The 18,302-nt window shown below is 42.2% G+C and overlaps 1 protein-coding gene across 5 annotated transcripts in view; it reads right to left on the bottom strand.

The window, feature by feature from the left end:
- LOC104936738 (triple functional domain protein) overlaps positions 1-18,302 on the bottom strand; it is a 72,560-nt gene that overhangs the window by 39,195 nt on the left and 15,063 nt on the right. For all 5 annotated transcript variants that reach the window (XM_027287412.1, XM_027287410.1, XM_027287409.1 and 2 more), the window contains exons 2-3: positions 14,732-14,782; positions 1,226-1,300 (exon numbers count right to left, since the gene is read on the bottom strand). In XM_027287412.1, the coding sequence (XP_027143213.1) occupies positions 1,226-1,300; positions 14,732-14,782 (126 nt within the window). The remainder of the gene's footprint in view (positions 1-1,225; positions 1,301-14,731; positions 14,783-18,302) is intronic.

Below are 18,302 nucleotides of genomic sequence, written 5' to 3' on the forward strand. Positions count from 1 at the left end.
TAATGATAATAATCCTACTATTACTACTCATAATAATAATTTGCTTATAGTTCCTGACCGGTTTCAGAAGCAGAGAGCTTCTATAGTCACATGGGGAACTTGTAAACACAGGCCGACTGCGCTCAGCCCACAAATTAGTGAGTTCAGGCGGGTTGCTGTGTTGCCTGTAGGCTCGACCCGGCTGCTCAGAGGAGAAAAATCAAACGCTCACATGGCAAACAAGCGAACATGAGTGAGGGGCGAACACGGACAATTTATTAAAGGGGCCAGATACAGGATAATAGGCTTAGCGCATTTACTCTCCTTTTCAACCAGTGGTTCCCCCTCCTTCTCCTCCTTCTCCTCCTCCTCCTCTTCCTCCTCCTCCCCACCCTCCCTCCTTCATTTCAAAGCCAATTACTCCATAAGCGACTACTATGGGATGTGGTAGCTGAGAGTAAGTCATCTCCATGGCAACGTAGCCCTGTCTCTCCCTCTCTCTCAATTTCAGCGCGTTTGTCTGAGTCATCGTCCTCATCATTGTGTTTCTGGCTGTGACCTTCGCTGCACACTCGGACACAAGGAGACCAAAGAGAAGTGTGCCCACGATATGTACGCACACACACACACACACACACCAATTACCATATATTTTACTTCTACTGTACGAGCGTTTTTCCACTTGCATGTAGATTCATGTGATGATAACACACGCTGAATAATGTTTTTGTGCGTTGTACAAATAATCCTTCTGGATGTTCTTGGCAGTCCTTATCTCCAGCTCAGCCTCCTGTGAGTTTTCTCTGGCACGACTCGTGTGTGTGTGTGTGTGTGTGTGTGTGTGTGTGTGTCCGTCAGTATGTACGTGTGTCAGACGTGGCTCTGAGCTTCCCTTCGGAGGGGGGGCAAAGACACAGCTGTAGCTCTCTATCCTGTAGTCTCGTTGATACTGACTAAACAATGGCTGTCTGTGTGTGTGTATTATGTGTAGTCTGTGTGTGATGAAGGGTCAGGGGTTAAGTGTCTGGGCCTCAGTCTGTCGCTGTGGGTTTTTACAGGCAGAGCACACAGCTTATTATTATGCCCCAACTCTGCATGTGTGTGTGTGTGTGGAGAAAGAGTGTATACCTGCGAGCTGTGTGTATATGTAAACTAAGGACTCTACTTTGTTTTATCAGGCTTGTCTGCTATGATCAGACAGTCAACGTTGGGAGACACACACTCATGTACACACACATAATCTTACCTGACAAAAAGGCAACTTTTTCTTTGAGGATGGGGAGCACCTCCATTGCTCTCATCTCCTCATTTCTCCTGAAACCTGCACAGAGAGAAAGAGAAGAAGAAAAAAACAATGAGTTTTTAAATGGAAGGAATAAAAAAAACATTTTTCCCCACTCAATCAGCCGTGACTTTCTTTTTTTTTTTTTTTTTTACTTGAGGGCAGATTATTTGGGACAGAGAGCTGATTTTCGTTCACTTGTAGTCTGCAGCTTTTAAACAGGGGATTAAGACTCATTTCAGATTGCTTGCATCATGAGGAAAAAGTCAGTAAGACACACACACACACACTTCCAAGAGGAGGAACAGAGCCTGTGGTCAGAGAAACAGTAGTGGTGAGACAAAGTGAGGCCAAACGGAGGGGAAGTTCATGGGAAACAAAGAGCTGTTGTAACTCTTGCTGTAACAGAGGTGAAACCGGGTAAAGTAACACTCAGCGCCACTTCACTTCCCATCATCTCCAGTTAAAGCATAACACATCTACCAGTAAGTGTTTTAAAACAATGCTCTCGTGCTGATGTTAAGCTGGTGTCACGTTTACCACGTTTGCCATCTTGGTTTCGTGTGTCAGCGTGCTAACATTTGCTAAATTAGCACGAATCCCAAAGCACAGCCGAGGCTGATGAGATTGTCGCTCATTACGAAGGTATTTGCTCACAAACCACACAAACTTTGACATGACGGCGGCACTAAATGAAAAGAGCGTGACCAAAAGTTATTAAAATGTATCTTGCAGGGACCATGAATGTCTGCGGCAAATTTTATGGCAATCCATCTAATAGTTGTTGAGACGTTTCACACAGAACCACAAATGTCAACATCATTGTGGCGTGAGAGGGAGGAAAGTCAGAAGAGTCATTATGACTCATCCTCAGGGGACCACGAATATCGGTGTAACATTTCAGGCCAATCCTTCCAACAGCCTCGATGTAAAATTGACGGACCAACCGAACCTATCAGCAGACCGACACTGCCATCCACAGAGCCATGGTTAAAAATTATTACCTCAATTACCCCCGTTTTACAATTTTTACAAACCTTATAAATTGTGGGCATCGTCGACCGACTGCATGTTTTCAATTTAAAATTGAGACATCTCGGCTTTCAAAATTTCCCTCCACCTTCTGTACAAACCGCAGTCAGGAGATTTTTCTAAATGGCACTATTAGAGAAGGCCAACAAACTGTCAGCTGAGAAAAATGAATATAAATATAGTTACTTTACCCACTTCAACTCTGTTTGCCTTCTCTTGGACTACTAATCTCTGACATTTTCCTATAAATACATGTCTGCTAGTACTTGCTCGCATTCAGCGATGAATCACAAAAAAGTAGCCGAACTTTAAGTTGCTTCATAAAAGTTGTTTTGTTTTTTTTTAAACGCTGCCTCTTTAATAACTGTGGCTCTTTTCGTGGGAAAAAAAAAAACTCCTCTGGCGGGTCACACAAGGACTGATGTGTTCTACATACTGGTTTGTCTGGACTAAATGGAAGAAGAACTGAATAGTTAGCATGAGAATAAATGCCGAAAGAACCACACAGAAATAATCTGAACTATAAATTGCCGCCAACCTATAAATGTCAAGCTGGATCTCATGGGTGTGATGGTGCCAAAGATCCTCCCAGCTGTGATGCTAATATTCTGTCAGAAGTGAATGAATGACTGTCAGGAGATATTCAATAAGTGAAAACTTATTCCTATATATAGACACACAATTCCCACAGGTGATTAAAACACACATCTCAACTTCAATACACACACACATAGGTGGACAGAACGGGCCCAGATTTTGTCCTTCAGACCGAGCAGAGGGGTGGCTTGTGTAATTGATGACCCCAAGTGTCTCTTTCGTCTCTCGTTCTGACTGCCTTTGACATTCAGCGTCCCGCTGACTTTCTCCTCTTTTTGATCCTCATTCTGACTGTTAGAGCGGTATTCCTACTCTTCCTTCTTTCATGAGTCCTCCATAAAGTGACTTTTGTAGCATCCATTCATTTTCTGTAACCGTTCATCCTCGTCGCAGTTGCAGGACAAGATGCGAGAAGCGGGGTACACACCCTGGATAAGTCGCCAGCTACACACAGGGCGACATTTCCACAGAAACAAGAAGGAAATAACCTCTCCAAGGCATGGTGTGTTAAAAAATATGACACAAGCGCACGCTAGTGAATATATGTGCGTCTTCTTAAACAGAAAGATACATTATACATGTCTACAGTGTCCTATAGTGCGGTGGGGAACTTCTGAGACACATTCAAGTTACCCTTTATTACATAACAAGTACAATGCGAACGGAAGGAGTGAACTCTCTCTTCTCCTTCTACTATTGTTATGATGCAAACCCACACGCCTCTCGGGCACTTGTGAAGTGAATTGTACTCCAGTCTATGCTCTCAGCGTGTCGTCGTATTTATGACCGTATGTTAATTAGATGCTAATTCTTCTCTGCCACCGGAGGAGATGGATGAGAATCAGGACTTGTCTCTATTTTTACTCTCTTCTTCCCCTCCTCTCATTTGTCTCCCGACTTCCCTCAGGGTGCCACAAAAAAACAAATTAGTGTGATCAACTACATTTCCCACTGCGCTCCTGTAGAGAGTGAGCTTGTAGTTCTTTAGAGATGATGCATGAATGGAGGTTGACGCAGACAGTCTGTGTTTCTAGGAGTCGCTCATAGTGTCTATAGAGAGTGCAGGGGTGTCAAATCAGGCTGCAACTAATGATTAGCTTCATTACCTGTGAGTGCATCGATTATTTTCTGCTTAATCATTTGTCAATGAAGTACCAAAATATGCCCATTTTACATACGTAGAGATCAACATCATCTTCAGGCTTTAAGACTTAAAAATTTGGTTGCAGCTTCTCAGTTTTTTTGACAAATAATTTAAACAAATATAAGACACATAATTTTCTGTTGGTTGACTAATCAATGAATTGATACAGAGATTTTGTTGTTGCACTGTAAGCCCTGAAACATTTATAACTGGACTAGCTATTGTTGTTTTTTGGGGGGACAAATGACATCAACTCAGAGTTGAAATCATTAGTTAATTAATCAATTTGTCCATCGACAAAAATATTCAGCAACTCTTTTTGATTTCCTGATTAAATATCAAGTAATTTTTAACAATTTTTGGTGGTATGTGTGAACATTTCGTGGTCTTATGTGATAGAAAAGTGAATTCAGCATCACCTTGGACTTTTAGGGAAAACTTGATCACTGTTCTCTTGTTTTTTTGACATTTTACACATTAAATGATAAAATGATAAAATAATGTGCAGATTAACCAATAACAAACATTTGTCAGTTAAATAACAATTAGTCTCATTATTAGTTAATCTAGTAGGGATTCCAAATGACATGTTTGGGCCCAAAATATTTAATTACGATCATGTAAAACAAAGAAAAGCAGCCAATCCTGAGTGTGTCGTCGTTTTAGTGTGAACCTCAGATATCGTCAGAGCCACCTTTGTATTTAAAACACTGCTGACTACACATTTCCTTACACTGCAGAAACAGTACAAAGTATTTACTGTAGTAATGCCTCAACCATTGTTGTGTAAGAGTATGCACACTGTGTGTAACGGGTGCACACAAACGTATACGTCAGCATCTTTTCACCATCGGGTGATTCATCTTCTAAAGAGACGTCAATCTTTGATGCTTCCCATAAACTTGTTGTCGGATTGGCTGGATGCCATCAAACGCCAGGATAATCAAAGGTCAATGAAAAACCTGATGTTGACAAGATGACATGCAGCAAACCATGGCGCGAGTGTGTGTAGAGGGAGGGAGTACACACAGTGAGTGCCTTGTAGCTCTGTGTGAATTCACTACTGTACAGTCAAATTTAACGGTGACTGGATTAAGGTCTGCCCAGACACACGCTATAAACCTCACACACACCCTTCCCTGCTTCCAAACACCATCCGTTTTCTCATCTTTACTCTGAGACAGAAATCGCTCTGCACGTCACAATCCAATTATTAACCGAAAGGTCAAATCCTTGGACACACTGTTAGATATCATAAATCTATTCTGAGAGTCCCGGTAACAATCATTCATTCCCTTTGAGCTCCTTCATCAACTCCGACTTCAGTCAGTGATTTCCCTCCATCCTCTGTAATGTCTTCCAACCACCGACAATATAAACAATGGACGCTACACGTGAAGTCATCCACAGAGTCAGGGGGTTGGAGGAACAGCAGTTTTTGCACTTGCACAATGGCTTCGCTTCACAGTCACAGGTCTACATTTTAAAACTTATCAACCAGTTTCGGTACCAAGCACCAAATAAGACAGGAACCTCAACAAATGTTGCCTTTTAACCTGACAAGCTGTGACAAATCTTTCATGGCACTGTTGTCTTCTCAAGGTGTGAAAATATGTGGTTGATGCTTGCTTCCAACAAATGCAGGGAAGTTGTTGCATCCTGCAAAATGCACTCTGGATTGTTGCTAAAGCGGTTAGTGGAGAAACTGGTAGTTTTGCCTCTATGATGACGATAAATCCATAATTTAATCCTGTGTGATTGAATACTGACGCATAATCTCTACATTAGAATTATTACTTGATGATGAGAGGTCATTATCTAGATCCCTGAAACATTTCCTGCTTGTGAATGCTATTGTATCTGGTTGAACATGATGATGTATTTTCTATGAATAGCCAATGAATGACAATGAAAGTGTACATTACAACCTTTTTAACTGTGTCAAAGTATTTTTGGGCGGTGGATTTTCTCTCCTATCCAACACAAAAGGTAAGTTTAACCACACTCATATCACTTCCCTGCGCTCTGCAGTATTCAGGGACTGGAGAAAGTGGCACAGCAGCTAAATATAGAGTGGCCAGGTCACACACATACACACACACACACACACACACACACATATGCAGTGGAAAAGAAGAGGCTTCTGGACGAATGATGAACAAAAAAAAAGAAGTGGATAAGGAAAAACGAAACAATGCAAACGTTTGAGACAACTACAGGAGCCATCTTGTCGTAACGAAGCGGCAACCACTGTAGATGTGAAGTGAAGCCAATGCAGAAGTGCCAAAACCTGCAGTTCCTCAAATGGTCACTTGAAGCTGGCTACAGAACGAGTCAATCTCCATAAGCCCCCATGTTAAAATGTTCAACTTGAATGTTTACAGCCTGGTACACAAAGCTGTTTTGATCTCTACGGCAAATTTACCAGTTCAAGGCAAACGTAATGAGGCTGAATTCAGAAAACTATGGGTGACGTCACACATACGCTGTCCATTCTTTATACGGTCGGTGGTCGTGACTTGCAGAGAGAGAGAGAGAGAGTGGGAGGGAGAGCAAGAGGGAGGCAGAGGAGGGAGTGGGTGAGAAATGACAGGTGGACAGACAAACAGGAGGAGGAAGGAAAAGACAGATTAACCAGTCACCCACCGTCACACTCCACATTTTCATCATCTCTCTCTTTCCCTTTCATTTGCTTTTCCCCATATTTTTGTTTCTCTTTAAAGTGAAATGACGTTAGAAAGAAAGCTGAACTCACTTCCCATCGGGGTGACTGTGAGATAAAGAGGAACAATAGAAAATGGAGAGCAGGGTGATGACCTACTGGGCCTTGTACCTGTCAGCTGGATGAGGGCGTAGCCTGTCTGGGCGTATTGCCACTTGTGATCGGTGGCCCAACAAGTCATGCTAGATAATTCTTCCATGAATTGTAAAAAAAAATAAAATAAAATCCATAAACTGTGTGTGGATTTGGCTTTGTTTGCTGATGGAGAAACGCAGTCTGCTGCTACCATCAGCTAATGATAGAGTGACGGGCCGATGTGCTGAAGGTATCCCAATCCGCTGCGGCCAGCAGTTGGAGCAGCTGAGGCTAATCCTGGGATTCCTGAGGGGAGATATTCCAATCCAGCAGACGACCAAAACCACCCATTTTGGTGTCGTTTACACGTCCACACGGAAAAGCTGGTGCAGACATTTCCAAGCAGAAAACACGGCTATCGGTTGTAGACTGTTGCCGCGTGGATGCACACAGCTTCGTCGGCTTGCACCTCGTGTGGCATTAGGTGAGCCGCTAATCTGCCTGTCTTTTGAAAAGGCAGGTTCCTGGAGGTAATCCTCGATGTGCAGGAGGGGCAATGATTATAATATGCCTGCACTGCATTTAGGCAACTTGAGAAGCTGCTTAGCATCCGGGGGGAGACTTGAGATTGACGGGGGAAACCCTTACAGTGCAGGAGAGGTTGGATATACCGACATATACACATCATCTTACTCAGGGGCCAACGGCATCAGATGTTGTGGTTATACTGGGCAGCTTACACATGTGTATGTGTCTACGTGTGTCAATTTACCTCAGGGTACATAATACTTGTTACAAAGTGCATTGTGGGTGAATATGTGAATTCACCTGAGCTATGAATCTGTGTAAGTGCTGAGGGATGAATATAATGAAAGCCCCGAGCAGCTGTATGCTCTCATTTTTCATCTCATTATCTAGAGGTTATAACTTTATTAACTTATTATCTTCTAGTGATTTGATGATCTCATTATTAAGAGTTAATAGAATATGGAGCACATTATGGGCTGTAAACAATTCATGTTGTTAAAGAGAACATCAGGCAACGTTTGTCATGATTATGATAAAATACCTCTATTAACTCAGTTCACGTTTTTTTTTAATCAATAACTAATGAGTAACTATTTTAATAATCAATTCATTAATTTAAATACAGGGACTAAACCAATATTCTGTTCTCAGGTTTCTCAAATGTGAATAATTTCACCCTTGATTTGTTTTATATCACTCAAACTGCAAATATCACTGGTGGTTTGCGAGCTCCCTTAAGTGGTATATATATTTTAAAGAAATAAATGAATTTATTAACATTTAATAACACCAATACTTCAAGAATTTTACACTATTACCTGGAATACTTAGTTTCAATATCATCTTGCTCTACAGTCATGTTACATTGATGCAGGGAGTGCGTAGCGCGCATACATAGTTATGCTATGATGTGACATGGAGATAGTAAGTTGAGGTGAAATGAATGGTTCAAAAACAACCGTGACACCAAATGGCAACTATAAGGAAGAGACGTACGGATCAGGAGTACCCCTGTTCTACTCAAGTAGCTGTCAATAATAAAAATTCTTCCTATTAAGAATAAACTTTCCTCCTGAGTGAACTGCCTGTAGCTGAAAAGAGTCAGCCCACTGTATCATAAAGTCTTTTATACTGCTGGTATATCGCTGTTTTATTATTGCAAATTGTGAAGACATCACAATGGAAATAATAATAGGCCTTCTTTCCTTCTTTTTTTTTATATTTTACAGATCTAACTGATTGCAAAAATTACTCAGCAGATAATGAAAATAATTTATAGTCTATTAGAGATTCGTAAGGTGTCTTTGTAGAAATGATAATTCTGTAATCTGGTGATCAACAACACTGGGTAAGTCTACCATAGACCACATTTGAATCAAAAAGAATCACCTCCTACACAAAAATTGAGATAGATAGATTAGACGCCAATTCTTCTCTTCATTAATTAATTAGCTTGAAAATAATACCATGATCAAGTTATGCATGTATAACTATATGCAACCATAGTCAGGGTTGGATGGTAGAATACACTGACGTTAAGGCAGCCCATCCAGCGCACCAGGAGTGCAGTCATGCATGAAGATGCTGGACACGCTGAATGAAAAGTAAATAACAAGTAGCTCTTGTTTACCTTCCGGAGTGTGAAACACCAGAAGATGTAATTTTATAACATTCCTCATTTTATTTCTAATCAATAAGCCATTAGCTAAACCTGATGGGGTTATTACCTTGTTGATGATGTCTAAATTCAGGAATTCAGTGTCCATCGCCAAGCCCTAAATTCTGGAGAATCCACTCTCCCAAAGCTGAGGTGAGCTGTATTTTCCAGGAAGCTTGTCTCTCGTGTACAAAACAAAAACCATTGACTAGCTCAATCTTTACCCAATCGACAGCCGGTGCCTGTACTTCCTGGGTCACTGGTCCTGTGTGAAATGGGAAGTGGTGAAACGCGGTAGCCACTGATATGGCTACACCGCCCTCAGTGAGAAAGGGCAAGGGATGAGAAGGAAATGCCAGAAGCGTCTCTCATCCTCTGTGGTACGGAAACTACAACAACACGATCAGTTCGTCATACCAGGTCAGGACTGTTGCTGGGCCGTGTGTGTCAGAATACATCAACACCCTGAGAGGCTTGTGAAGTGTAGGGGCCTCCGAGAGGTCAAGTGGGTATTAGGCTGGCTGATGCAACGAAGCAGTTTACTCAACAACACCGCTACAAGACCGCCCCGGAGAGATTGCGACAAATAGCTCAGGGAGGGGTCGCAGCATGTGTGTGTTTTGTGTTTTAAAAGAAAACACACACAACACATAGAGAATGCAACAGCTGCCTGAACTAGGACAGATGGGACGGGTGGTACAGTCAGTGAGCAGGAGGGAGGGGAAAAGTTGTCTACATACCACAAAATGTACACACACACTCGCAGCATCTTCTCTATCTGAGTTAAAGAGCAGTTACAGTACATACTGGCGTAATCTCGTAATAGCTCGCCGACAGCTGAGTTGGACGCATCGTTTCGAAACCAGCTGTTACGGGTCGAGAGAAACCAGAACCGTGCCACATGTGTGTGTGCATCCCTGTATAATTGCGAACTTCCCACATTCACGGCGTGCCAGGAATTCCTTTCTGAGGGATGTGTGGGAATGGCAGGAATTCCTTGAGGCTGAGGGAGTGGACAGGAATAGGGCGTCCATGACCTGGACCCCCTGACCTACATCCTGATCAGAGGAGTGGTTTTATTTGACTACATGCTTATGTTGTTGGTGAATGTTCCACTGCGTGAAACTCTTAAATGGAATTAATTTGATTTTGACACTTTATATTGATTTCACTCGAGTATGCGTGAACAGGGTTTTATTTTTCCCATGGTCTAAACTAGATGTTTGGGGTGCATTTCCCTCCCTACGGCGACAACTCTACTCTAAATGAATTGTAATGATCTCCCAGATAGATTCGTCTCTGTCCTCTCATGGTAGTTATTATGAAGTTTAAAATGATAACGGTGACGATTTAACACTTGAAATTCTCAGGAATGTTTGAAATAATGGTTTCTCGAACAAACTGTTCACGATTACTGACGCCGGCAGATTCGATCAGCTGTAGCTTGCATGTTTCACGAGGTCATTGAAACCGCTGTCCATCTTTAATGTTACAAAGTCACTCGTTTTAAATTAGAACCCTGTAAAGTGGTCTTAAATATGCACCGAGGCTGACATAGAGGACATTATAATGTTCTTACTGCCTGATGAAAATAAAGAGAAAGCATTATTATAGATTACAATCTTTAACCAAACTAAATAACATATGAAATGCTCGTTGGATTTGGATTGACACTGGGTTACTACTATAAGTAGCAAGCTGGAAAAGTTAACGTTCTGTGGATTACGCTGGAGCAGATAAACCCACTCCTTACTCTATTTACAGCTGACGGTTGAACCATTACTACCAGAAGGCCAGTTAATGCCAACTTGTCTTTTACAAATACAATAAAACGTGTCTGGCACTGTGTCATGAGTGCGTCATTTTCCAGCAACCAGTCCCACTAAATAGAAATTATCTGAAGGTGAATGTGTGTACGTGACTGGTGTCGGTGTCACTTTCCTGTGTGCGCTGACACACAGAGGATGTTAACGCTAAAAAAGAAATGTCATTGTCTTGTTGTGTTTCTTTCTTCGGCTTACTCACTTGCCCGTTTTGTTTTGAGTCTTCCATCTTCTTTCTTTCGCTTTGTGTTTTTATTCACAGCTGGCAACACGCTCTTATTCATCTCCCTCCTGTCTGAACTGCTATTACTTCTAAGTAGCAGTTGTCGACCCGCCCCGCAGCCTTGGTAGAGTGGCTTTGATTGGCTGCAGCAGAGGAGGGTGTTGCCCTACTCGATGGCAATGAAATAAGCACGGCTAATCTGATTGGCTGTTGTGATCAGACACAGCTGTGCTGCTCTAACAATGCACCTACTGTGGGTACAGCTGGCACTGACTACGTCACTGTATACACACAAACAAGAGGGCAACTAGTTAAGAAGAATGAGCATGGAATTACAGCCTATTGTTTCATCTGGTGATGAGTGACATGCGCACATATTTCTAGCTGGTTCAGTACTTCATAAATATTCAGTGTCAGCACACAAATATTTGAGTCTCATTGGGGTAGAAAATATCCCAAAAACATAATCCATTACACTCATGGGTGACACATGACTATATAATGTGTTAAGTGTGTTATCATATAGTGTGCTTTAAAATGCATTGGAGTATATCAAAGCCCACTTTACATACTCAAATATATAATATTTCATAATCAAACTTAAAGGTCCAGTGCGTAGAATTTAGTTGCATCTAGTGGTGTAATCACAGCATTGCAATCTCCTCACATCACCTCAGGGGAAACAACATTTGAAAGATCCTGTCTAGAGTCAGTATTCCATCTCTGCCTTATTCTGAAAATAAAAAGCCCCCAAGTCTTACACACTGCAAACTTTAACGTGTAGTCTTATTCTCTCATATTTAATAAAAGGAAAAACATTCACTTTAGCGTGTAGCTTGGAGGACCAAAAGAAGCCTGAAAACCCTGATCCGATGAGCCAAAATGGCGGCGGCGGGTTTTTAAAGCAGAGGCTGACACGGCTGGAAAAACTGTGTGAAGGCATTGAACTTGGGACTAAGAGGTGATGCAGGATTATAAGAAGTAAGCAGAGGGAAATCCTCCTCAGAGGGTGAGGACTGAGATTCTAAGTTACGGTGCTGGAATGAACTGATATGGCGTCCCGATGTGCGAATACGGCGATAATAAGATCCAAATATGGAGAAACCAAACAAAAAAAAATGCTGATACCATTATTACTAGGAATGGGTGTAGGGGTGAGCTGGTGTATTAAAAAAAAAGGGTAAGCCACGTTATCTTCAGTTCAACCAACTCAGGTTCATCTCTTGCGAAAGAATAAACTTTTTTGGGTACCTTTCAAAATTTCTGTTAGTCTTTGTCATTACTGTAGCTTTTCTCTTTTGCTGTTGTTACATGTCGGATAAGAGGTCCAGATTTAGAATTCTGGCCTTGACGTGGACTTCTCATTTCCAGCACAGTAAAGCCTGCACTACATTATGAGACACTAAAACTCTCGTCGCTAGCAGCTCTTTAAGGCAGAGGGAGGCAGGTTTTACAGCCCCGATACCCCTAAAGTTGTCGAGTAAAATCCTCCTCGACACCACTGGAATGATTCCTCTGGCCAGCCATCTTGTCTGATCCAAGTGAGACAGCGTGGACTGAAAAGGTGCAATTTTTAAAAAGAGATTTCAAGCTGCATTGAAAAATCAGACCCCGTCGATGAAAACGGGGGTATCATTATCTCGAAACACCAAGCTGACAGCGTAAGCGATTAAGCAGCACAGACTGGGTGTTTGTTTCCAGTCCACTCCGCTCAGACTCTCCACGTCTTGCCCCATTTTTCCTCTTTTTGTCCCCAAATCGGAGTTTTGGCCCATGGAACGAGAGAGAGAGAGAGAGAGAGAGAGAGAGCGAGAGCACCATCTTTCCTTTACCTCTGCCTCTTTCTGTTCTCTCCATCCGTCCAGACCTCTAATAGCAGGGTAGGCTAACCGAGCGAGAAACAGGCCAGGGTTACCCCAGCGACCCAAACACAGCAGGGGAGGAGGGGAGAAAGGAGGGAGAAAAGAAAGACAGAGGGAGAGGAGGAGGAGAAGAAGAAGAAAAAGAAGAAGGAGGAGAAAAGAAGGCTTGTTGTTTGTGCCAGGAGTTTATTCGTCCAGGCCTTTTAATGCCACCTGATCTCATTCTGACAAACTGTGACGAGACAGAGAAAAAGCACTGTTGGCAACACCGGGCTTTATACATAAAAAAATCTGATACTGCTATAATAGAGAGAGGAAAACAACCACTGTATTTTATTTTAGACATTTTTTTCAGTTTTGTAAGTACTTCCACACTTCCCTCCTGTCACCAGCTGACTCAGTGCTACACAAAGCGAACAGTTTGACACTGTGGTCTTATTTTCAGCTGTTGACTCCTGCTGCAGTTCACTGTCAACAGGCAATTTCAGCCCAGCCTTCTGCAACCCCCTTTTCTACTTCAGCAACTCCAATCTGCACGAATACGCCATCTGCAGGCGGCTACGAAATGACATATCAGCTTGCAGAAATCAAATGATGATATTGAGTAATTCTACATTTTGATCAAGCTACAGAGAGAGACGGCGATGGAAAAGCACACGACTCTCCCTCCTCGCACTCTTCGGCACATCTGTCAAGGTCCAAAGGCATTAACATTATTACATAACAGCACTGCCCTCCCCTTGCAACCCACTCTTCAGTCGCCCAGTCAGACCAGTGGCTGAGGAGGCCAGGCCAGCAGATGGACGAGCCTAATCCCTTGTGATAACTGGCAAGCACCAGGAAGCTTAAGAAAAACACTTCCCCCCTGACAGCGCTTCACAGACAGGCCAAACAGTAGCAATGAAGCAAAGTACTGTCTGGATATAACTGCATTCACATTGCTTTCATCGGCCTTTTCTGCAGGCGCTACAGCCGTCTCCATCGGGGCTCCCGGGCATCAGAGCAACCTGCCAACTCACTGTCCTCCTTTACATGTACGGTTTGAGGCTTTTGATTTTTGAAGGCCAATAGTGCTGAAGGTTTTAGACTCCATTTCAAAACTAGACAGTCTAGTCCATTAAAACATTAAAAGTTCCCAACTGAAGCACAGGGGAGTAATAATCTAAAATATCAAAGTCTCGTCAAAATGTCACATCAGAGGCAGGCAACAGTGACTAGCAGATATCAATCCTCTTATATGTGGGAACAAACTATCATAACATACTTTTTTAGCTCATTAAAAACAAGAGGAAGATCAAATATGACTGAAAAGAAAGGTCATTTTAAGAAAATTGTTAATAAATAAATCATAACTGAGGGACAGCAGAAGCTACTAGAAATATCAAAATTGATGTTAATTAATCAATGATAACGGACAGATGGCTGGAAAAGAATAAAGAGAATGAAAGCGACAGACACGTCCATCTCTACTCATCATGGAGAGCTTGCTGTCGCTACGGAGACGGGCGCTAGATGCAGGTAGCCAATCAGGAGCGTGGGGGAACATGATATGCGATGGGAGGAAACGAGGAGGTACGGGAAGTCAGGGAGATGAGAGAAATTATGGTGACAGTGACCCGTCTTTGTCAGAGGGAACAATGAAATATTAATCTTGTGTGTGTGTGTGTGGGGCAATGTTATTTCCATAATAACAAACACACTTCACCATCACCTCTGCACATAGTAACAAAAACAGACGTGGTGAGGATGGAAAAACAGCTGCAACACTTGTGTGGAGAGTGTTTGGGTTTGTTTTTGTTTGTTTTACCTGCTATCTGACTCGATACATCTCCTTTTGGCTCTTTAGGGAGGGATCCATCTGTGGGCACACACACACACACACACAAAGAAAATTAGATTACCAACATAGAAGCAGGACGGATTTTGCTCGATGTTCTGAGTGAAAATGTGTACAACAATGGAAAAGAGGATGAAGAGGATAATACAACAATCTAATAACAACATGTTGGCTTTTTCAACAAGCATAAAATCGGTTTTATAATAATGTTGTGCAATTTATGGATCACTGTGTCAGGAAAAAAAGCCATTACATATCTAAATAACCCAACAAGAGTCCCCTTACTCTGCTGACATGGTGGACACATCGCACCCGAAGCCAACCTTCAAAGGTTACATCATCAAAATGCCATGACAACAGCGAGCTAAGAGAAAACAGCTGAGAGTCTGCAGACGTGCAAGCAGCCGTCTGTGGATGTACTTGGGCACGGTGGTGCTTTGAGCTAAATGGTAACATCAGCATGCTAACATGCTCACAATGACAAGTTGTGAAGCTGGCATAAGGTTTGCCACGTTCTCCACTTTAGTTTAAATATGATAATTAGCACTGAACACAAAGCAGAGCTGAGGCTGATGGGAGTGTCGCTAGTTTTGCAGGTGTTTGGTCATAAATCAAAAATAATGGAAATTGTCCTGATCTTGGCATGAGAGAAAAAAAAACATTAGGAGATCATCAAAATCATTAGAGTTCATCCTCTGGGGACCATCAAATAGTTGCTGAGGCTTCATTTCAAACCACAAAAAAAGCAACGTACTGTCAGGCTGACAATGCCATCAGCACTGGTGTATCTAAAAAGAGAGACTTACAGTCTGTACCATGCATTAACATCCATGGCTGTAAAGTGAAGCCAGTGCAGAGGTGCATAAAACTGCTGTGCACTGAACGGCCACTTGAGGCTGGCTACAATCTCCATAAACCCCCATATTAAAATGTCCAACTTTACAGTAGAAATAAACATGTTTACAGCCTGGTACAAAGGGCAGTTTTGGTCTCTATAGCTAATTTCCCCGTTTATGACAACTGTGCTGAGGCTTTACCGATATTTAGATTAGCCAGGAGGCAGAAGAGGCAGGACTACCAACAACTGTGGTGACCAGAGCCAGAGACTCATTCATAAACCTACGGGTGACGTCACTTATACGCTTGTCCATTCTGCCGCCATGTTGGATATAGAAATGTGCTGGATTGCTTTACAGTAAAGAGTGAAAGGGAAGAGAGTGCACTTTGTCCAGCACAAACAGTGCTGAGGCTTTCAGAATTAGGCGTTTGCATTAGTTAAATGCTGATGGAAAACTCTCTAGCATTAGCTTGTTCAGTAAAGCATAAAACAAAACAAAGTTTCAACATCATCTCAGACACAGGAAACGCTGGGGTTCAGGAGAAACATTAATTTTCAGAAATATGAGCACACTCTTGCCTCAACCATGGAATCCTTTGTTTATAATTATTATACTAAAGGTACCACCAATTTGACAGTTTTCCATGTTCTGCTGTTCGACCAGTGAATGCAGGAGTCATCTTCACATCACCCTATACCTCATGACCGAGGCCCACTGGTTTCTCAGCCAATACAACAATCGGCACATTGATCGAGCCTATAGCCCGTGTGTGTGTGTGAAAGAGAGAGAGAGAGGCTGCTGCTGCTGTGACTGAGGGGGAGATACAGTCAGTGTCATGTGCTGTCAACATGTAAACAGGCTGGACGCTTCACTGGCTGACTCAGTGACACATGCTCCCTCTGTTCTGACTCAGGCTTATGCCTTCCTGTTTAACCTTACAGACGGCTGTGTTAAAGCTGGTGCTTGTGCTGAATATAGGATCTGTACTGACACATATCCAGCAATATGGACGAGGATATAGTTAAGATTTTTTATATGTAACACAAGACCTGTGCTACATGTAGTACGCAGTATAAGAGTAGTGCACTAGACAGATACAAACTATACAGTAGCTCTTTGATTTGGGGAATAAACTGACTCAGAAACAGATTTAAAGCAACTTTAAACAGTTTTTAACAGCGGACTGGCCTCCTTTCGTACGTAAGTGCAAATCAATAGTGTTGCCACTCGACTTTCTTTACGAGGAAATCCTTTCTTCTACTTCTGCACTGGCACTGTTATTACAATCCCGGCATTAGTGCTCAAACGGGGTATTTGGCAGCAGTAATAGTCGGGAGTCACAATGAAGTAATTGCCTAAAAGACTCAGGCAAGGGCAAGTCGAGAGTTTAGTTTTAATTAGTGAAACCTGCTTTTCAGTTTTCTGTTGACTCTTATCATTGACCTATACAATAACCCTCTCACGTGCTTGCCGTTTAAAATACTGTGGATTTATAATTACAAGGTAAACAATAGAAATACAGCATTTGCTTTGCAAAGTATGCCTATGTTCAACAGCCGTTACTAAGAAGAACCTCCCTTCCTGCTCTTGAACAAGAAACTTCTTCCCCTTCTAGTTTGTTATGTAACAGACGCTGACCTCTGCCCTTGAGGAGACAACTGTTGCCCTGCAAAGACCAATATCCCTGCATCACATTAAAGGACCAGTGTGTAGGATTTAGTGACATTTAGCAGTATAGTTGTGGACTGCAACCCTCTCGTTTCACCCTCTTCTTCCTAACATGACAGAGAAACTAGTTTTGTTTGTAGAAACACGGCGGTTCAACATGGTGGAGCTGCAGCATCTGTAGATACTAAAGTATCGTTCCAAGGTAACATAAAAAACATAACAATGTTTATTCTCAGGTGATTAAACACTAATGAAAACATACTTACTCATATTATATCCAATTTCTGCTAATAAATCTTCCTACATGTTACACAATGGACCTTTTATTCACCCTACTGTGTCCAATTCTCAGTTTAATTCAGACTTGATGATACAATACTTGTCTACATCGTCTCTAGTGGCTGCTAGAGTGAATATCTAACCAAGCAGTTATGATGTAGCAATATTTTGCTGGTGGCAGTTTCCATTAATGAAGATACAGCAGCGTGATACACATAAAATTACACATGCGCAAACTTGCTGGCAACAACTGCCAATGCTACGGGGCTTGTAGCTCATATAAAAAAGTTCACACACATAAAAACATAGCATGGGAAGAGAAACACAAAGATCTCAAGGGGATTTTCTCTAAAGCCGTGTACCTGGGAGAACTTAACACAGAATGAATGGGATGAAGGAGAAAAGAAGGGGAAAAAGGAAGGCAAGAGAAAGACCAAACAGCCACATACTTCACATATTTGCAATGCCAAAGATGTCCACTTAAGCCGCAGCGTGCAACAATGTAATACCAGACTACAGTAGTGGTTGCCCACATCTTATCACAATCTAAACAATAAAAGTTGTAGCCGAGCCAGAAGTCAAACATGCACGGACAAAAAGGAGATAAAACACAATGTGTGCATTAAAAAACACACACACAGTCATGTGGCCGTTGAAGCAGTGGGTTAATCCAACCACACACACACACACACACAGCCAAGTCTGTTGCAGACCATAGTAGGATAAGCTCCCCGCTAAAACGTTATCCAAGCTAT

The sequence above is a fragment of the Larimichthys crocea genome, chromosome XIII (genome assembly GCF_000972845.2).
Source record: "Larimichthys crocea isolate SSNF chromosome XIII, L_crocea_2.0, whole genome shotgun sequence".
NCBI lineage: Eukaryota > Metazoa > Chordata > Actinopteri > Sciaenidae > Larimichthys > Larimichthys crocea.